The 22,300-nt window shown below is 33.9% G+C and overlaps 2 protein-coding genes across 7 annotated transcripts in view; one reads left to right on the forward strand and one right to left on the reverse strand.

Moving 5' to 3' along the window:
- The window catches only part of LOC129942563 (cadherin-87A), a 164,492-nt gene extending 152,841 nt beyond the window's left edge, over window positions 1–11,651 (forward strand). For 4 of the 5 annotated variants that reach the window (XM_056051560.1, XM_056051557.1, XM_056051558.1 and 1 more), the window contains exons 22-30: window positions 32–337; window positions 651–828; window positions 879–1,053; window positions 1,117–1,244; window positions 1,306–1,578; window positions 1,653–1,915; window positions 1,989–2,073; window positions 2,248–2,394; window positions 7,450–11,651. In XM_056051560.1, the coding sequence (XP_055907535.1) occupies window positions 32–337; window positions 651–828; window positions 879–1,053; window positions 1,117–1,244; window positions 1,306–1,578; window positions 1,653–1,915; window positions 1,989–2,073; window positions 2,248–2,394; window positions 7,450–7,524 (1,630 nt within the window). In that variant the 3' untranslated portion in view covers window positions 7,525–11,651. The remainder of the gene's footprint in view (window positions 1–31; window positions 338–650; window positions 829–878; window positions 1,054–1,116; window positions 1,245–1,305; window positions 1,579–1,652; window positions 1,916–1,988; window positions 2,074–2,247; window positions 2,395–7,449) is intronic. The other variant, XM_056051561.1, reaches the window with a different exon arrangement.
- Window positions 11,652–20,015: 8,364 nt separating this feature from the next.
- Window positions 20,016–21,218, reverse strand: LOC129940672 (uncharacterized). 2 transcript variants are annotated; one of them, XM_056049075.1, is made up of 6 exons: window positions 21,087–21,218; window positions 20,920–21,029; window positions 20,591–20,831; window positions 20,457–20,523; window positions 20,290–20,387; window positions 20,016–20,224 (listed from the first exon to the last, which is right to left on the reverse strand). In XM_056049075.1, exons 1-6 carry the CDS (start codon window positions 21,129–21,131, stop codon window positions 20,057–20,059), a joined length of 729 nt encoding a protein of 242 aa, XP_055905050.1. In that variant the 5' UTR covers window positions 21,132–21,218; the 3' UTR covers window positions 20,016–20,056. The 2 variants fall into 2 exon arrangements, with proteins under 2 accessions (XP_055905050.1, XP_055905049.1); XM_056049074.1 differs by having other exon boundaries at window positions 20,019–20,224; window positions 20,290–20,399.
- Between the last annotated feature and the right edge of the window lie 1,082 nt (window positions 21,219–22,300).

The raw sequence follows: 22,300 nt of genomic DNA on the forward strand, positions 1-22,300 counted from the left end.
TTGTTTACTAAATGTATTTTTTTTTCTTTAGCTACGATTTGATTTTAGTAGCTCAAGACCACGGTACGCCAAAACCATTTGAAACACTTCGTTTTTTGAGTATAAGTATTGTGGATGCCAATGAAAATCGGCCCGAATTTCCCGATTCTGCCAATCCGTATAAGGTTTCGATTAACGAAAATAGCGGAAGAGAAGTTAAAGTTGGACGTATCCAAGCTTCAGCCAGAAGTAAGCATAGTAAAGATATTTACTATTACATGTTGTTGGGTAATGAAGATGGAGCTTTCTTTGTGGATAAAACAACAGGAGACATTTTCACCAATAAGTCACTCGATAGGTAAGTGTGTGTTTTAAATATTACTAAGTTTTAAGCACTTAAGTATCTATTCGGATACGATGAGGAAGTGAAGTCTCATGTTTATGATTTGTATCACGGATTTCTTCAGGCACCAATAATTATTGTAAAAAAATCACTCATACGCCACAATATTTAATTTAGATAGGTACTCACATGCTATGAGAGCATTAACTCTTTTTTTATTTTATTTTTCTGTTCATGATTGTTTAAGAAATTATAAGACAATAGTAAAATTTGTTATTATTATCTCATTAGAGAAATATTAAATTGTTTATTTATTCGTATATTTCAGAGAAGTGACTGATTTCTATACACTTTACATCCTGGCTAGTACAAATCCTGAACTTCATATATCCGAAGAAGAACGTGCATCATTTTCAATAAAAACTCTCGAAAGAGACAATACTATTGCAAAAGTTCTCATTACAGTTCTTGACGTCAATGATAATGAACCAATTTTCGAAAAAACTGTGAGTTCTATTTTCTATTCTCGATGGTTTAATATTATTGTTTTTCTTAGGTCTACTACGCTGGAATAAATGCAAAATCATCTTTGAATGGTTTTGTTACAGTTGTCAATGCAACCGACAAGGATTATGGTAAAAATGCCAAAATAGAATATATGATTATAGCTTCGAATCTGTACAAATACGGTTCAAGCAAATCAACTGGTTCGATTGTTCCAAGCCCATTCAGTGAGTTTTTGTTTTTCAATAAATATTTGGCATAATATTTATGATCAAATGTTTTCTCTTAAGGCATATCTCCTGAAGGAAGGATCACTACATCAGCATTTATGGCAGAATACAATCAAGATCGCTTCGAGCTGGAAATAATGGCTAAAGAAGTGGAACCTCCAGAGAGATCGGCTAAAGTTAAAGTCAATGTATGTACCTGTGACCAAATTTGTATTAATTCTTTTGGTAATCTAACTTATTTCATTGCAGATTTGGATCTTCGATTCATCTCAGCTTATTCGCATAATTCTTTCGCGACCTCCTGAAGAAGTTTACCAAGAGCAAGATGAAATCATCGCTGAACTGCGGAATGCCACTCAACATCGAATTATCGTTGATGAAATACGTTTTCATGTCGACTCCATGGGACGCATTCGAATGGATTGGTGTGATCTTTTCTTCCATGCTGTGGACGAAAGTCAACAAATTGCTCCTGTCGATGATATTCTAAAAGTTATTGATACTAATTATGACTATTTAAAGGTAAGAGTTAATATTTGATGTTAATTTTATTTAGATTCTTAAAATTTTCTTTTTGCTTTTATTTATAATTTCAGGACTATTATTCGGGTTATGCGATAGAAAATGTTGTACCTGCTTACATAACAATTGTGCAAGAGGAATTCGACTTGGCTTTGGCTGGTTTAGTGGCGCTGATTATTGTTTTGTTTGTTGGTGTCATTAGTTTCATTGTGCTATGTTGCTGTCTCAAGCATTGGAATTTATCTGTGCCAGTGGAAAATCGTCGTAAAGAAGCACTGATTAAAAAACAAATTATCGAAGATCTTAACACGACGGAAAATCCACTTTGGATTGAACAGTAAGTGCTTTTTGTTTTTATTTTCTGGTTACTTATCTTATTTAAAATGGAATTTTTTCTTTTAATTTAAAAGGAAACTTAAACTTTACGAAGAACAAGAACTTACAATGCAGGTATTCTCCGAGCCAGATCATAGCTCGAATTCTGATGGTGCACCGGTAAGTTATTTTTGTCTTTCCAATTAAATTTCTGTTTGTTTTGAGCACAATTTATCCCCTTGAAGCACCAAGCTTTCTGTGTGTGTGTTTTTTTTTTTAAGATATGATAATGACTAACTTTTGCTTTTTAATATCCTGTAAAATTTGTGTATTTTCTAACAAAAATTATTGTAGGCACCGTTGGACAGAAGAAATTCTATTGAACACGCACATCATCCAGTAGACAATACTTATGCAACAATTCAGCCTAGAAATGCTGATAATCATCCGATGAATGATTTCGCTGATTATGCAACGCTTAGAAATAACAGAGCACCTTCGGTAATGTAACATTTTGTTGTCTGATAATATTTTTTTTACCTCAATTTTCTTAATAACTTTTTTTTTATATGATTGCACTCTTAGTATTACAATTCAATGTTTTAGTCTCACTTATACTAAATGAGTTCACTTGAATGTTAAATTTGCATGTTACATCTTTGACCAAGCGAATTTTGAAATGCAACTCTTTTAAATGACTATTGCATTAGTATCACTTCACTTTAATCCTGATTATTACGGTTTTTCTCGTGACATATTCGATTTTTTTGTAGAGAGTTTGAAGCTGTCTTTTTTAGAATCCAATCTGTCTTGTTTCCCATCTTTCTACCCTTTATCAAAACAACCAGTACTGTGCAAAACTTTTGCAACAATCACTGCAAATCAAAAAACGAACATTCGTGTATAGATATTAAAGTTGTTCCAATAAAATTATTTTTATTGCTCTGGACTTATTTATATGTCACCATATTGTTCATAATCTTAAAAAACTGATCCACAGGCTTTAGTTAGTTTTAGCCGGGACTTTGATCGATAAAACGGTTTTTTAAGATAAATTGTTTTTTAAACTAAAAAAAGGTGTTGCATAAGAAATTCCAAGGAAATTTTCCATTCAAAAATCAACTATTTGTAGAGTAATCAAAAGTGGAACGGTGTTATGCTTTCATAGAGGAGGAAAGTCTCGATGCGCCATAGTAAAAGATGATTGAAAAATAAAATAAATTTCTTCCGAAGAAAACCCATGGAATCATCCAGGGAAGCAAAAATTGAACTTAGGTTACCCATTGACCCATCAACTATCAGACATTGCAGACCGGATTGCGTTGTATTCAAATAGCAAAAGAGCATTTATTTAAAAAAAAATTTGGCCAAAAGGTGAAAGGATTAATCTAAAATACACTAAAGGGACAGTCAAACATAGAGGTGGTTCAATTTTGGTCTTGGGCTGCTTCTTTGGCCAAGGAATCGGGCCAATTCGACAAGTGGAGGGCATAATGAAGTCTAAAGACTATATAGACAACCTTTCTAACACCATGCTGCCTTATGCCCATTGGAAAATGGTGGTTCCAACACGACAATGATCCCAAACACAAGTCAAAGTTGACCACAAAGTGGTTTGTAGAAAAAAAGATTGAGGTTTTACCATGGCCAGGCCAATCCCCAGACCTAGACACAATGAAGAACCTGTGGGAAATTGTGAAGAGAATAGTTTGGAACAACATTTTTAAGCACTACAGTGACCTCTTCACTAGAATTCAGAGGCTTATTAATAACCCTATAGCTTCAATGCCCAGAAGATATATAGCCGATATAAAAAAAAGGTTATGCTATTAAATATAAACATTATCTTGCCTTGAAGTAAGAAAATAGTTCGAAATTTAGTTGTAATATCTAAGTTGCAAATGTTTTGCACAACAATTTTACCAACTATGAAACTTGCGAACTTTTATTATACTAAATGTTTCGATTTAATTTTACAAATCTATATTTTTTGTGTGCTCCTTTTCGACTGAAAGTGTAGCCAAATTAGTGAACCTATTTTGGCTCATCGTTAATCTATGATTAGTCTTATTGATTTAATTTTAAAAAGCTTCTTTTACACTTTTTATTCTCATCACAAATGACGGACTTCGAACAAATGGTCTGACGAATCCCGCTTCTGCATGTATTACATTTATTTTTGAAGCTACCATGTTATAGTGTTGCCTTTTAGTTCTGTGAATTTCGAGGTAATCATTGGAACAACAGCACGCAGTTCTTCTTTCGTTCCATGTAGCAATATTTTCGGTTGATGAGTTGTGAAAACTGACGCAATGCCTTCTATGGCCTTAGACCGACCAATGCAAAAGTCCAGTGTAAAATGTAACCTGGGGTGGAATCGGCTAAGGTGATTTTTGATTGTCACCTTTGTGATCATAAAAAGTGATCAAACTAATTTTTGCGTCTGTGTAAGGTGATCACCAAATTTTGTTTAGAATTTGGTATCACTTTAAAAGAAATTCACTGACGTTTTGAGCACTCTGTCTCCATACAAAGCTGTCGTGAGCAATCCCACCATATTTTGCATTTATTGCCAGAATTTTTCTGTTTTCGTTGCAGATCTAGGCAACAAAAATTAATGAATCAAAAAATTGACTTACTATCAAAGCGTTTACACTATGTCTTCCTTTTCTATTGAAATACATATGCTCATTTTCCGAAGGGTGGAGAATCATAATATGACTCCCATCAATGCAGCCGATTACTAGGAAACAAATAATAAAATAAAAAACAAGTAATAAAATTAGTTTATTTTTACTAAGAAACAAAATCCTGACTCCAGGAATTTGATATTTTTCGTAGAAGAACATTTTTGTTACTTCTGAAGCCCATAGATTAAATTTGATTGTAAGTGGGCACAATTTCCTCTCCATTTTTTTAAGGTCAAAGAAATAACCTCACAAACAGTACTTTGTCCCATTGGAGCTGACCAGTCAGCGCCAACTTGCCTTTGGTAGCCACCACCTCCAAGAAATTTTAAAGTCATCGAAGAATAGGGGGAATGTGTGTTGACCGCATATATAGCACATATGCGTACTTACTTTGGACTTGGAAGATCAAGAATGTTTATTTTATTGCGGAGGTTAATCCTCAAGAGCCGGACATTTCTATTATGACTAATATTTTCATTTTCAGAATGTAAAATGAAAGGCACAAACACATTCATATTGTCTTGAAATTTCAGCAACTAAAAATAAAAATCAATTTCGAATGAAAGTGACAACTCAAGAGCTGTCACCAGAAAAAGTCACCAAATCGTGATTGTCACCGGTGAATATCACCTAACACAGACCGAATTTGGTGATTGTGACTATCACCTATCACAAATCACCTTACCCGATTCCACCCCTGGTATCTTAACATGAATCTTCGTTTTTCCTCTTCCAACGTCTTTTTTGTTCATATGAAAGTCTTTTATTTCGTGATTGTGGTCTTTGCTGATAAAGACGCAATATATAGCTGTCCATATGGGTAACTAGGTTTACCTCCGCTATTTTTTGTTTGCCCTTGAGCATAATTAATTGTCATAAGGAAATAACTCTGAATTGAAGCCTCACTCCCTTATGCCTCCTACTTCATACAAAATGTTTGGACTCATTTTAAAAACAACATTGTTCCTTGTTTCTATTTACAATCTTTTTTTGACAGATACGAGTAAATTGATCGTCATGTATGTAACTTTGTAAATCAGAGTAAATACTTGCAATATGTTCAATATTACTTTATACTTAATTACACAAATCTTAGGCCCGTTGCTGATACTCTTCTTAATTCTGTGCCATTACTAAGTACATCTTAAATTCTAAGTATAACATAATTTATTTTTGGTTGTCAGAAAATTTGTATGTTTCACTTTACTAAGTTACATATAAAATGAAACGTAGCTAACTTCGTTTGCATGTAAAATGTAAAAAAAATCAAATTGTGTAAAAGTATGTGTGATATTTCATTAACGGTAATTTTATGAAAAGATTGTGAAACGTTTTGCGTTTGTTTAAAATCAATTAATAATGGCTGACAAGAAATCCCAATTTTTCTCTAAAAGAAAAGCTAACACTTTAAGAAAGTGCTTATCAAGAAAAAGCAGCAGTGGAAGGACAAAATACAGCTGGGGAGAGAATAACATGGAATCTTACTTTCCATTCGGATTCAGCATGCTACAGGACCGTTAAAGCACTCAAAAAAATTATATTTGTAATTATATAAAAAAGAAATTAGAATTAGATCATCGGCCACCTTGATGATGATGTAGATGGAATTTTAATATATTTCCCATACAGCTTTGCAATTCCTGTGGCAACTCTTGAAACTATTCTTGAAAAAGTTGAAACACGCATCCCTCCAAAATCAGTAACGCTGAAAAGATGATTGCCTGTAGCAAAGAATCGTAGAGCTACCAATAGCTGGTTTATGGGTGCAATTGAATTATTTCTAGAAGACAGAAAGTTTTGTTCAACGATTTGTTATAAAAGTCATGTATCAAACCTGTTATAAGGCCGTTCTAGATCCTTCTTGATTTGTTCTTTTGTAGAAGGGCAATTCATCAAAACTAAAAACTACTCATTCCTATCGTGAACCTGTCGGGGGACACCAACTTCAATCAATTCAAGAACCTCCACATCATCTTCCAGCAAATCGGCTAATTCAAAATTCATTTTTTTTATTTTATTTTAGTTTGAACAAAGACCTAGTTTTTTTGTGCACAACAATTTACTGAAATGTCATCACACAACATAATCTCCTAAGTGAAACTTAAGGTGTTATATTCTACTATTTCTTCGCCATAAAATAAGTTTCACTTAAGTTCAATTATTTCTGTGCAAACCAATAAGCAGAACTTAGTAACTTATGTGCAACTTAAATAGTTATGAGCCGTGTCAGCAAAAGGGCCTTAGTCCTCGGCATCGAATTTTAACCTCTCATCTCCTATTTCTAATAGCTTTTCGACATAGTTGCGTAAGTTAATATTATCATACGAGACGCCTTATTATAGGTAACGTTAAAAGATTCCAAAGTAGAAAGCTCCTAATGATTTCTTCTAATACTCATGTGTTCTAAAAAAAGAACATATCGTATATGTAATTATAAGTTAGTGCTATAGAGCTGTTATTGAGATATTTTACAACTGTTAAAAGTAGCTCAAGCACTCTCCAGCTTCGTAACTATCTCCGCACAACAAATCATGCCATAATATAGCTCCGTTGCGCCGTAAAGGACGCACAAAAAAACAAGCAATCATACAACCAGACTTTCCTATTTAAAATATTAGTATAGGATTTGTGTTTTTATTGTGATCTCCTATTAGTCTGTCCCCTGGGCAAACCATATTCCATAGTCTAAAGTTGCACTAGAATTCGCACCATATAATATTCAGTTAAAAAATAACTCATTCCTTTTCAAACTTTCATGTTTTTCTATTTCGTTTTATATTTTTTGAAAAATTTAAAAACTGTAATAAATTTTCTTATTTTTAACCATATGCTTTTGTCTTTTATCCTGGATTTTGAAAATCCTCAGATGTACGAATTCACAGGCTCAACATTCCAAGCCCCTATAAGAGAAGGTGATGATGCTGTTGCGGAACTTATATAATCACCAACAACCATTATATATAACCAATACTCCTGATATAAATTAAAAACACAAATATTCGATTGTATTGTTATACAAATATTTATATACATACCTATATAATTATGTATTTAAAGTGCATAACGAAACAAACAAATATAAAATGGCTAAATGCCATCATAAATTACACAGCTACTAATCAACGGACGCGCTATTTGAGTCTCACATCAAAATGCAAACGAACAAATTTAATAAACAAACAAGCAAACAAAACAAAATAAAACGATATACATTTATATATTATACACATACATACATAATATGAAAATATTTCTATAATGACAATAAGCTTAGTTATATGTTTACTATATATATAACAGTTGAAAAGTTATAAACTGCAATAAATTGTTAATTATTTTTTTGTTTGCATATTTGATTATATTATAATTAACATACTAATTTTTCATAAGAAGCTATGTATTTTAATTTCACATAATCTTATTAACGAATAATGTTGATTTCAAAATCAAATAAGGAATTAAGAATACAGCTCAAATTCAAATATTTTGAAAAAGCATTTAGCACTTTTTTTTTATTAAAAAAAAAAAAACAAATTAATATTTTTGTTTTTTTTTTTATCATAAACATATTTTATATTTATAATTTATGTGCGGGGTAATACACCATTGAAACCAGATCAATCTTTCCAGATAAATTTAATTGTTTTCATTTTATGTAACTCTGATTTTCTAATTTTTAAAATAATATTGAGAGATCTGCATTTAAGTATAAATAATTAGTTATGCGAGGTGTGCTCAAAAAGTACCCGGAATTTTCGTTTTTTTTTTCAAAAAATATTTATTTATTCGTTTACATCAATGTGGTCTCCTTCAAAGTAGTCCCCACCAGATATAATACACTAACGAGTTACGCCAGCGTTTTTTCCAATCTTCAAAGCACTCTTGATACATATTCACTTTTTGATATGTCCTTGAGCATTCTCAGCTATTCGGCCTTTATTTCTTCGATCGAGGAAAAATACCGTCATTTCATGAGTCTCTTCAACTTTGAAAACAGGCAAAAGTCACACGAAGCCATATCTAGTGAATATATAGGTTGGGGCATGACTATACGGTATTGTTTTTGGCCAACAAATTACGAACAAGCAACGACGAGTGAGCAGGTGCGTTATCGTGGTGCAAAAGCAATGAATTGTTTTTCTTTAAATCTGAGCGTTTTTTTTCGGATTTCTTCATGCAAACGTCGCATAACTTCAAGGTAATACTCCTCATTAGACCCGCAAATTTTAAAAATTTCGGGTACTTTTTGAACTCAACTCGTATACTGCATCTGAATCAGTTGCTTTTAAAATTGAACATGCACCAAAAAATTCGAAAATTCTTCAAATATATGACACAAAATCAAAGTAAGAAGAGATTTTGAAGTGGTAAAATTGGAATATTAAAATTGTGTAGTCATTATCTTAGCCTGTAATCGATTAATTCGAAAAGTTTAATTTTGCGGAAAAGGGCATAATTCTACTATTTTATTTATGGCCTTCGCTTTGAGTTGATTTTTGTTGCTCAGATTGCAGTTCTGGAGCCTTACCTTGATCTCTTCCCACAAAAGCTGAATGGTACTGAAATCTGGTGACTGAGGTAGAATCTTGAACTGGTTTCTGGCATTATAAAGCAACCATTCCTTCATAACAAACGATGTATAATTAAGATCTTAATCTATTTGAAAGTAAAATGGTCCTGGTTAATTCAGTTTTTCTGCGGCTTGACTGTTATTTCTTTTTTAAAAAAAAGTCCCGAAAGGTACATATTCCCATAATTATTTCAATTAATTTAAAGGTTCCTTTTTCCCTTGCTGCCATAAACCCCTATAACATAACATTACCTCCTCCATGTTTAACAGAATTGTGTATTGGGCATTTTCTAAACGGTTTGCTTCCGTCAGACCCAAACAAAAATTTATTAAAATATAATACAAAAATAAAACGAATTTGCCAAAAACGGCACATCTTAAATATTAAAAGTAACGAATTATTTTAATATGTGTGCATGCTCAATTTCGGGAGTAACTGTATGTATGAACTTATCTTTTCAATCTTTGATTCTTGTCATTGAAAACCACTAAAGTTTTTACGTTTTTACAAATTGTTGATTCTTTTCGTTAAGTTTAATTTTAATGAATTCAATGAATTGAAAAACTGAACTGGCTTCAAAAACTTTAGAACTACATAAGGCTAATGGAGAAATGGGACATATTGGGCAGGTTCAGACAAAATAAGGGACTTCATTAGCAGTCAACTACACAACAAAAAAAACTACTTAGTTTTCCAAGTGTCATACATTTCTTCTAACTGGGAGCTTTACTTACGAACCTAAACCTTTAGTAGGTTTTGCAAAAACTACCAAACACCTTATTGTCTGCAAAACACTCCTTAAACAAGCTACAAGTCCATGAAGACATGCATTCCGTATTGTAAAGAATTACACATTAGTTATTTCTTTTCCAATTTGACTACGAATACTTTTACAAAAAACATTAAATGGAATTTTGATGAAATTAAATCAATCACAGAGTAATAAAGTTCAGCCTTCAGTTAAAAGAAAGAATATGACAAGCTGTCATTTTGACATTATTTTATTTTTATGACTGACTTTCCCATCAACTTTCCAATAAAGTTGCATTTTTGGAAGACAATTTTTTGGCAGTTAGATACTAGATACTTGTATTACCTTTAAGTCACTTTGTGTATGAACCTGCATTTTACACACAAAATGGGCGCATTCACAAAGCTAGTGACTACGTAGTCAAAATTCAACTAGCTTTGTGAATGCAAAATTGCACTACAAACCTAGTCAATTCGGAACTGTCATATTAATAACAATTACAAATATATAAAATAAGAAATATTTTGTGTTTTCAGAACTTTAAATAGTTTTTGTCTTTTAAAATCCAAAAAGAAGATATAATATAAATTGATTTATATTTGTATTTAAATACAGAAAGATTCATTTCAATTTGTCCTTACAGAGCAGCTGATTGTGAAACGTCAAAAACAGTGGGCACTAACTTTGTAGCCGATTTTTACACTACGTTGGAGGGGAAATTTCAACTACTTTTGTAGTTACATTTAGCCAATCAGAATCCCTTGACTACGTAGCCACTAGCTTTGTAAATGCGACGAATATGCGAGACTTTATTTTATATATTTTTCGTTGATATTTAAATTTATTTTATATATTTTTTTCTCTTTAACTTTTGCATTGACGAATTATTTATTTGGTTGTTAGATTTCCGTCTCTCAAGTCAATATTTGACTATCAACAAATTTCAAGTCTTAATCTTATTTCGCACCCTCTTTAACTTCACACCTAGTAATTATCAGATACTTGATCCTTATATACTTCTGGTATAAAAAAGAGAAAGTATAAAATATTAAACTTTAATTCGATGTTCAATTTTAATAACGCCAACTAAAAATGGCCAAGTTCTGTTGCAATCGAAATCTATTAAACTTTGAGCTTTTCACTTGATGAATCAGGCCAAAACTTAAAAACTTTGGAAAATAAATAAATCTGGTTTCAAGGAATTGCTTTGCATAAACCTGTGTTTAACTAAATTTTAAAAACTATGAAATACAAAATCGGTAAATCTTAATAACGTCATTTAAATTTATTTTTTAAGTTTTGGAATATTTAGTGGAATAAAATGTTTATTTACTGAAATATTTGCAAACAAATACAAAACTAAAACCAATTTAATGCAAATTGCTAGCTCATATATAATTTGTTTATTTAGACAGTTAACGGTTACTAAAAAAAAAGAAACAGTGATAAGAGCGTTAGAATTGTCGTAATATTCTTTTTATAAATACTTATACATAATATGAATATGAATAAATAAATATATTTAAATAAACTAGAATATTATATACATAAATATATATACATACATATATATGTCTAGAATATTATAATTTTTTTTAGTAAGAAATGTAAAGAGATTTGTAGAGCAAAGGAAGAAAAAAAAACAACACAAAATAAAAATAAATAAAACAAAAATTATTACATACCAACTGAGAGATTGAACAAAATAATATAAAATTGCCAATAAATGTATAAGTTATTTATGTATCCCATTGTGTTTTATTAAAAAAAAATAATAAATATATAATTAAATTAAACTAGCTAACTTAAAATTTTCCGATTTTTATTCGGGATTTTATGTTTGGTTCTACTGTATTATATTTATTTTGTTCTTTTGTTAATCCAGTTTTGATTGTGTTGCCTTTTTAAAGCTTTTCTTTTCCCCTATAACATTGTGTAGTAAATCTTTAGTACTCTCGTATTTATAATGCCTAATTGTTTTTTTGAAACTTATGAGTAGGTTCTTACAGTTGGCAGATCAACAGAAGCAAACTTCTATTGTGGTTTTATAATGGGCAGGTTCAGGCAACATAAGGGACTTCATTTGCAGTCAATTTCTTTTTTGAACGTACATTTTAACCAAAACAACAAGTAGTTTTCAAGTGTATTGAATTTTAAATTCAGAACTTTACTTCGCAAACCTTAACTTTAAGTTCATAGTACAAAAAGTACCAACAAAATTATTATCTTGAAGTCCACCACGATTTGATATTGACAAGGAACCCTTTTTCAGAAAGTATTAAATGAAATTCTGCAGAAACATCAATAAATCATAGAGTAATAAAGTTCAGCTTTCAATTGAAAGAAAACACATTATCAATTGCAATGGCGGATCCAGGGGGTTCAAAGGGGTCATGACAAATTCAACAACTTTTGATCAACTGACGATCCAGGGGGGGTCATATGAGCTATAAAGCTTATACAATTAAGTTGTATAAGTAAAGATTTCATCTATAGATTTATTAGTAATTTAACTACATTCGCCAAAAAGTGGTTTGCTGTCAAAAACAACTAAAATTTTTGTTTTCACTCGATATAGAATTTGAAAAAAAAATTTATCAGAAAAACAGCAAATATTCAGGTTCTTAAGAAGAAACCTTGAATAAGAGATTATCAATTTTATAATAAGTTGCCTATAAATTCCTTAAACTAGCGTTCAATTAGTAAACAACAACAAACTAGTAAACAATTTCGAACTAGAGCTTTTAATCAAATATGACATTACGACAGTGGAGTGGACAGTCCAAACAATTGTGTTGATTAAAATTAAGGTTTCCAGCCGATTAGCGTAAGGCGTTTTTTTTACTTTATTAATACGAAAAATAACAGCAGTCCCCGTATAAATTTTTTGGTTAAAACATGTGATTTTTCAATTTCAATACTATTTTTAAGACAAAATTTGAAATTTAAATTGATTTTCGAAAAAAAATTAGTTAATCTAAATTTTTTTGAAAAATAAAATGGCATTTAAATTTTTGAGCAAAACTTATTTTGCAGGTACATTTTCAAATCCTTAAATATAGGAAATATTTTTAAACAGACTTTTTGGAAGAAATCAGCAAGTTATAGCTACCCAGTCGTGCATTTTATTAATTTCAAAATTGGTTTTCTGTTGAATACAAAAGATTTTAAAAAATTAAATAAATCTACTTTTGAAGTGAATTTGCTTTGGATGTATTATATTTAAGCACGAATTTCAATAATATAAATGTCCCAAAAACAGCAAAAGTGACACTTTTGTTAAACTAATTGCTAATTGAAAAACATAATAAACGGGTCATATCTTTTGATATACAAGCTTTGAATCTCTAGAGATTTGAAGTGAAAAGAGATACTGAAACGTGTAATTTGTGAGTGCTATACAAACGTTTCTTCCCAACTTAATTTGTTTTAATTTAATTTTTTAGATAAATTACTCGAAAGTACTCGAAAGCACCTATTTACTTAAATTCAAGAACTAAACATTTTTTCTTTAAAATGTTTAAGTTTTGTTGACTCCTTTACGATCTCTCACTTTGTGGATTTTTGATTTTTTTAGCGTTCTTAGCATAAATAGAAATGGGTACAAGAGACGTATATTTTATTTTTGGAAAAAAGCTACGTTTCAAAACAATTGCTTACATTGAAATCTGTGAAATGCAGCAAAAACCATACAAACTATTGTGTTTTAGCTCTTAAATGTGGCATATTTAGAAAACTTTTGGAGTCTGGGAATCTGGAATCCTTTTTATGTAGGGAGTCATACATAAATAGTTAGACCATACTTTGCTGGACAACAGTGTTCTAAAATAATTTGATAACTAAAGTTATCATTTTAGGAATTGAAATGTGTAAAGGTTAGGTTAATGTACTCGTACATATTTATTTTATTTTATTATTACAAAACATTAAAGAACATTTTTAAGCGGAGAGTAAAAGGCTCATCTAAGTGTGTGATCCGACACCCGCCCTTGATCAACTGTCATTTTGATAGAAGTGGACTTGACTTAATAGTTAGGGAGATTTTTCTTGACTAACTTTCCATTAAAGTTGCCTTAATTGGAAAGTAAATTTTTGGCAGCTAGCCAATTAGATACTTGAAACTTTCCTAACTTTCAAGTTCCTTATGTCATCTGAACCTAGCCAATGATTGAACTGTCATTTGCTCCCAACATTTTCATAAAAGAGGGGTGAGGTCGGTTCTTTTTCTAACTATTATAAACAGTTGTTTACTATTGTCGTTCCTAATAGCATGGTTGTTACGATTTTTAACAATATGACCAATGTTTTTCTATTAATTTTTTATTTTTTATTTTTCATCCTTTTGTTTAAAAAAAAAAAAACAAACATTTGATTCAGAAAATGTTTAAGTTTGAAATATATGACATTTGAAAAACTAACTAGCTGCCTTGGTCAAAGTTTGCGTTCAAAGAATGTACTTGATTGGAAAATGAAGTCCCTGATGCTGTCTGAACCTTTTTATTGGAACGCAGAGAAGGACCAAACCAGCTCGTTAATTTTTCATGTATCATTCATTTCAAACTGGGAACTTTATTATTTATGTCAATACAACAAGAACAGTACACACACCTTTAAATAAATCACAGAGGTATGAAGTTCGGCTTTCAATTGAATTTAAAAAAACATGATCAACTGACAGCTGGCCAATTAGGTACTAGAAACTTACCTTCTTACTTACTTTAAGCCAACAACCTCCCCCAATAACACTTCAACAATTTAGTTTTATTTAACAACAATAGTTAACAATTGTTTCAAAAAGAACCAAAGAGCTTCAGATCTGCGAAATAAAAACGGCACATCAAGAATTAGAACTGTAAAGTAAATTTTGTACTAATAACGATTCCAATGTCTAAATAAAAGGCTATCATACTAAATTCTTGAAATACATTTATTGAAAAAATATAATCACATCGATTACAGAATTAGAGGAGTAAACTGCAGAGGAATGTAAATGTCAATTCTGAAATGTCTGTCATATTAAAATGATCAAAAGCTCGATCCGAATTCTTTCGAAACACAAAGGTCGCATTCTGTAATCAGCATGAATATAATGATGAAACTGGTGTTTTCTGAATTTCAATTGATACCTAAAAATCATATATCGTCTTCGAATCCGCAATCTCTACCAACAATTATACTTACTTACTTACTTAAGGTGGCGCTACAGTCCGGGGCGGACCTGGGCCTCAACCAACAAGCGTCTCCAGCCAGCTCGGTCCCTAGCTAGCTGTCTCCAGTTTCGCACGCCAAGTTGGTTGAGGTCCTCTCCCACCTGGGTGCGCCACCTGAGTCGCGGTCTTCCTCTACTGCGCCGTCCCTCGGGATTGGATTCGAAGACCTTCCGGGCTGGAGCGTTGATGTCCATCCGCTCTACATGACCTAGCCATCTAAGCCGTTGGACTTTGATTCTGCTAACTAGGTCAGTGTCGCTGTACAGCCCGTACAGCTCGTCGTTATATCTTCTCCTCCATTCTCCATCTATGCGTACGGGACCAAAAATCGCCCGAAGAATTTTTCTCTCGAAGCATCCTAAGACGCTCTCATCTTTCTTTGACAGGGTCCAGGCCTCAGCGCCATAAATGAGAACCGGGATGATGAGTGTCTTATAGATGGTGATTTTACATGCTCGAGAGAGGACTTTACTTCTCAATTGCCTTCTAAGTCCAAAGAAGCAGCGATTTGCAAGAGTTATTCTTCGTTTGATTTCAGCGCTGGTGTCGTTGTCTGCATTAATAGCGGTGCCTAGGTAGACAAAGTCCTTAACTACCTCAAAGTTATAGCTGTCCATGGTGACGTTTTGTCCAAGACGTCGTCGTTCAGTGTCCTTTTTTGATGACAGCATATACTTGGTCTTGCCCTCATTGACCACTAAACCCATCTTCTTCGCTTCCGTCGCAATGCTCAAAAACGCTCCACTGACATCACGCTTTGATCTTCCAATTATGTCAATATCATCTGCGTATCCGAGTAATTGGATGGATCTTTGGAAGATTGTGCCTCTAGTGTTGACGGTTGAGTTTTGCACAATTCTTTCCAGAACGATGTTGAAGAAGTCGCATGACAGTGCATCGCCTTGTCTAAAACCTTTTTTGACATCAAATGCATCGGTAAGATCTTTTCCGACCTTGATAGAGCAGCGTGCATTCTCCATCGTCATTCTGCACAAACGGATAAGTTTGACAGGGATGCCAAAACTAGACATTGCTCGGTAGAGCTCTTCCCTATAGATGCTGTCATACGCGGCTTTAAAATCGATAAAGAGATGGTGGGTATCGATTTGAAGCTCCTGGGTTTTTTCCAAGATCTGCCGTAGTGTGAAAATTTGGTCGATAGTGGACTTTCCTGGTCTGAAGCCACACTGATAAGGACCAATCAGGTTGTTGACGAATGGCTTCAGACGTTCACATAATACGGCAGAGAGGATCTTATACGCAATGTTAAGAAGACTGATGCCTCTGTAGTTGGCGCAGTTTAGAGGGTCTCCTTTCTTATGTATCGGGCACACTATGCTGAGATTCCACTCATCGGGCATGCTTTCTTCCGACCAAATTTTGCAGATGAGTTGGTGCATGCTCCCTACCAAGTCATCGCCTGCTGCTTTGAATAGTTCGGCAGCGATGCCGTCAGCTCCAGCAGCTTTGTTTGACTTAAGTTTAGATATAGCTATCTTCACTTCGTCAAGGTCGGGTAGGCGGAATTGTTGATCTGCGTCGCCGAGGTTGAGTGGTTCTATCTCCCTTACAGCGGAATTCGGTTCGTCATCGCCGTTATATAATTTGGAGAAGTGATCTTTCCATATTCTCAGCATCGACTGTGGTTCTACTACGATGTTCCCTTGATCGTCTTTACAGGCTTCGGTTCGTGGCTGGTACCCTTGGGAGGTTTTTTTTACCTTTTGGTAAAATTTACGAACCTCATTCCTGTTGTGACATCCCTCTATCTCCTCGATCGCGCGTTTCTCATGCTCTCTTTTTTTCCGTCTAAGAAGCCGGTGTTCCTCTCTCCTCTTCTGCTCGTAGAGCTCGCGAGCAGCTCTCGTCCTTTTGTGCAGCGCCGTTTTGTATGCCTCTTGTTTCGCTGCGTGAGCTTGCTGGCATTCGTCGTCAAACCAGGGGTTTCGCTGTGGTGGCCGTGTGAAACCTAGCACTTCAGAGGCGGCATCTCTGATGGCTGCAAGGCAATATTGCCACTGGTTTTCAATGCTTAATGCAGGAAGCATAGGACTCCTTAGGAGGTTATTAGAGACTCGATCGGAAAAGGACATGGCAGTCTCTTGCGATTGTAGCCGTCTAACGTCGAATCTTCTCACAGTACTTCCTTGTTTTGGCTTGGATCGTGATATCCGTAGCCGTACCTTGGCTACAACGAGGTAGTGGTCCGAGTCAATGTTGGCCTCTCGGAATGTTCGGATATCCTGGATACTGGAGAAGTGTCGTGCGTCGATCGCAATGTGGTCAATCTGGTTGACGGTTGATTGATCAGGAGATTTCCATGTCCCCTTGTGGATATTAAGATGCGTGAACTGCGTACTAGCTACCAGAACGTCTCGCCCCGCAGCGAAATCGACCAGCCTGAATCCGTTGTCGGAGGTAGTGTCGTGCAGGCTGTATCTCCCGATTATGCCACCAAAGATGTCTTCTCTTCCTAGCTTGGCATTAAAATCTCCTAAGACAATTTTAATGTCATAGCCAGGGCACTGCTCATATGTCTTGTCCAAGAGCTCGAAGAACATATCTTTGGTGTCTTCATCTTTCTCCTCTGTTGGGGCATGCGCGCATATTAGGCTTATGTTGGCGAATTTAGCCTTGATGCGGATTGTCGTGATGCGCTCGCTCACACTGTTGAAACTCAAGACTTTTTTCCTGAGCCTAGTTCCAACAACAAATCCACACCCAAATAGACGCTGTCTTTGTTCTCGGTAGCAGTCGCCGTAGTAGATATCGCAGTCTTTTAGTTTGCGTTTACCCGGTCCATCCCATCGCACTTCTTGGATGGCTGTAATATCTGCCTTGCAGCAGTTTAGGGCTTCCGCTAATTGTTCGGCTGCACGTGGTCTGTTAAGGGACCTAACATTCCACATACATATCCGAAATTCGTTGTCCTTATTTCGTTTGCGTGGGTTGTCAACAGTGAATCCGTCCGTATCCGAGGCTTGTTGTTGCTTCGAGACTATGATGTTTTTACGTGGCCAGGAAGTCACCCCGACGGCACAACCCCCAACCTGGAGGGCCAGATCCTTAGTATAACTCCAAGGAAGGGGAGCCGGATGAACCGCTCCTTATAGGCCTGGGCTCCGAATATGTCGAAGAAGCCCTATAAGGTGTTCACTAAGTAGTTCGACCTTACTGGAACTGTAGACGCCACCGTTGATTCTATCTCGAGAATTCGTCCGCTGCCGCCTGGATAAGGAGAGGTGCCTTAGTGGAAACACCTCTCCCCCCCTCTCTCGTTTGCTGCCCCCAACAACTTTCCACTGGGGTTGGAACCCAATCTCCAGTTGAGGTACTAGGCACCCGATGTTCACCGCGGGGAGGTGAGAGTAGGAGTTGATAGACAGAGGTGGGTTTTGAGAAAAACCTGTGGACGCTTGTGTCCTCTTGAATGCACATGTCCACCATTTGAACATCACCAACAATTATACATATATGATATATTATCTAAAACCTATTTTTTTTAAGAAAAAGTGAAATCATATGATTTATGTTTTTCAAAACTACGCATGTGCAAGGTCAAATTTAAGGTCTTACTTCTAATGAACATTTTAGGAAATTTATTGAGGTATTAAAACTGAAGTTAGAAATAATCATACAATTTCTGAAGAGCTATGTATTGATATAACCTAATTTCAAAAACAACGGAGCTAATCATAATTTTTATTTTTAAATATCTCCATACATTTCAAAAACTTGTCGTGGAAGACAAATTATAAAGTTAGAATTAATTACCATTCCCCTGATGATGCAACTTTTATGAAATGTTTTGGAGATCCACGATAAGATTTTAATTTTAACTCAATTCCCAGACGAACAGTGGGCAGGTTCAGACAACATTAGGGACTTCATTTGCAGTAAACTGCATTCTGTGAACGTACATTTTGAGCAAGGCAACTAGTTAGTTTTTCAACTATCATAATCTTCGAACTTGAAACTTTACTTCACTATACTCTACCTTCAGTTCGTTGTACAAAAACTATCAAAAACATTATTGTCTACAAAACACTAATCAGGCAATTGTATTGTAGAAAAATATAACTTATTTCGCTTCCAATTTGACAAGGAACCCTTATACACAAAAGATTAAATGAAATTGTGCAGAAAATAAATAATTCATAGAGTAATAAAGTTCAGCTTTCAGTTGAATTAAAAAAAAACATCATCAATTGTCTAAGATTGTCATTGTGACATAAGTTCACTTGACTTTATAATTAGGGAGATTTTTCTTGACTATCTTTCCAGTCAGTAGTACCCGTGGCATGATGGTTAGTGCGTTGGACTGTCATGCAAGGGGTCTTGGGTTCAATCCCTGCCTGTGCCACCTAAATTTAAAAAAATTAATTTTCGCGGGTACTGCCTCTTGCGAGGAATTGACAAATCCTTCAAGAGTAATTCTTGTCATGAAAAAGTGCTTTCTCAAACTAGCCGTTCGGATTCGGCCTAAAATTGTAGGTCCCTTCCATTCCTGACAACAGTACTCGCACACAGGAATGGTTGAGAGTTGTAAGTCACTAGGCCCTGGTTCACAACGGACTGTTGCGCCACCCCATTTGATTTGATTTGATCTTTCCAGTCAAATTTCCAATAAAGTTGCCTTAATTGGAAGGCAGTTTTTTGGCAGCTGGCCAATCAGATACTAGAAACTTGCCTTACTTTGAAGTCCCCTATGTCGCCTGAACCTGCACAGTGATGGGTAGACCTTGATTGATTTTAGCGTTGGTGTCATTTTCTAAAGCAATTCTTAGACATACATTTTTGACATTTTGTAGTCAAAGACGTTACTGTGATTGATGCCCTTTTTTTTGTTGATAACCCATCTCCAGACTTACAAAAAACACAATTTTTGTATTGTTTTTTTTTAGTTGTAAAATAAATAAATAATAAATACAAATAACATTATTAACCTATATTCTTTCGCAGTAGTTCCATTTGCAGCTTGAGGTTTTCGAGTTCTTTCTGTCGACATTGTTTTTCCATGTCTAATACTGCCATTCGTTCCGCGTGTTCCTCTATCATATGAGCTTTCGTAAGCTCAAATAATTCCCTCTTTTGTGATGTTTCAGGGTCCTTAACAGTAGTAAATATTTTACATTAGATTATTATTATTTAAATATGTGAATATTTATTCTTACATGAAAGATCTTCTTTTTTCTTTGGATTCTTTTTGTTGATGATTGCAAATATGAAAGATTGGCGCTCATATTTTCCCGACTATGACTGTAATTGTTTTCTGTAAAGTAATCTTCAAAAAATACAAATTTTACTCATTGTTATGAAAAGTTCTTCTCTATCTAAGTACCTTCAGTATCCTTATATTCATCGGGTAATTCATCTAATGTATCTACAGAAACGTTTTCATCCTTGATCTATGTAGGCATGCCATTGAAATTCAATGTTTTTGAATTAGTTAGTGTAAGAATTCCGAAAACAAACCTGCATTTGCATGGCTACACCATAGGTGTCTAATACATTTGTGTCTATCTTATACTCAGTCGAGACAAGTTCAATTAGTTCTCGATCGTCTTTGGATGGAGATTGAGGTGGCGGATCATCACAAGATTTTTTAAGGGCTTTTTGGTAAGTCGATTGTGCAGTTTTTGCCTTCATTTTCATGTTCCTCCATTGGAACTGAATTCGGGCAACGTCTCGCTTTGTCTCACTCAATTCATTGAATCTACACAAATAAATCGAATACTACAGATTATGAGATTACTATTCTATTTATTCTATAGATTGATATAATGTGTACCATATTAACTTACGCATCATTTATTTCGGCCCAACACTCTCTTTTCAGGCGATTATTTTCCGTGTCCACACATTTATTTTCAATAATATTAAGCCTTTCGGCACACAGTTCTCGCAGTAATCTCTGTCATGAATTTGTAAGAATTATTTAATTATTTTGTACAACTTTTAATTCCTATACCTTGTCATTTGCTGTCCAATTTTCTGTTCTTTTACGCTTATGCATAGTTTGTGTGATTTAAAATTTGTATCAAATACAAAAATGTATGTCAACAAAAATTTGTAAAAGAAAACAAATACTGTTAAGTGACAGATGACAGACCATAGTGACATTTAAAGAGTATCGGGCGCATTCATAAATCTGGTGACTACGTAGTAAACATTAAACTAGCTTTGTGAATGCACTACAAAGCTAGTGAAACCGGAACTGTCATATTAAATTTGTATATTAAAACTATAGCGCTCTTATGGAACAAGAATTTTTGGTTCATTGATCATTGACATGACATACTATACATGTACTGCTAGTGGTGTAAATGTTCCAAACAAAATTCATTTCAAATTAGCTACACTAGCCCTTCCAGGCACAGTGGCAAAAAAAGTTATGAAATATTTAGCGACATTTGTTTGTATTTAGTTGAGATAAGCTTTTTCTGACATAGCAAGCATTGACATCTAGTATAATTTGTTGAAGACAAACGATGCCATGTTTTTTTGTATGTAATTGAAAAATTTTGACAGTTCATGTAAAATGAAGCAGAAGCAGCCTGTGCGCTGTGAGCAGTGCTGTCGTTTTAAAAATGTCAAGAGTAGTATTTTTCCCTAACTTTAGGGAGTATTTTCTTAAATTGAGGAGTAAAACAAAAACACAACAAACACATGCTTGGACAATGAACAAAATAAGAAAATGAATATAAAAATGTCCAAATTCGAAGTTAATGTTCCGAAAACACACAAATAGAAGGATCTAATGTCGTACCAAATTTTTGCTTTCACTGCTCAAAGGACAACATTTTAAAATAATAAATAAAATAAATAATTTAAATTCATAAGAAATTAACAATGGAAATTACATTTTACTTCAAAATACACGTTTGAATAAATTAAATTCATTATTGTAAATTCGATGTTTCATATTTTAAGTTATAAACATTAAAGAACCAATTATAGCTATCATTAAATCGATCCGAAAAAAAATTGAATCAATATTTGACGGTGTTTTGTGATATTTTATGTTCAAAAGTGAAACGAATCGTGCTACTGATTTGTGTTCCAATTTCACAAAATTTCAATGATAGATTTCTGTCAGTAAAAATTTTTCAATGACAGTAATGTTTAAGGATAGCTATAAACGACCTGTCAAAAAAATTCCAATGTTTACCATCAATGATGAAA

The sequence above is a fragment of the Eupeodes corollae genome, chromosome 1, assembly GCF_945859685.1.
Source record: "Eupeodes corollae chromosome 1, idEupCoro1.1, whole genome shotgun sequence".
NCBI classification, from domain to species: domain Eukaryota; kingdom Metazoa; phylum Arthropoda; class Insecta; order Diptera; family Syrphidae; genus Eupeodes; species Eupeodes corollae.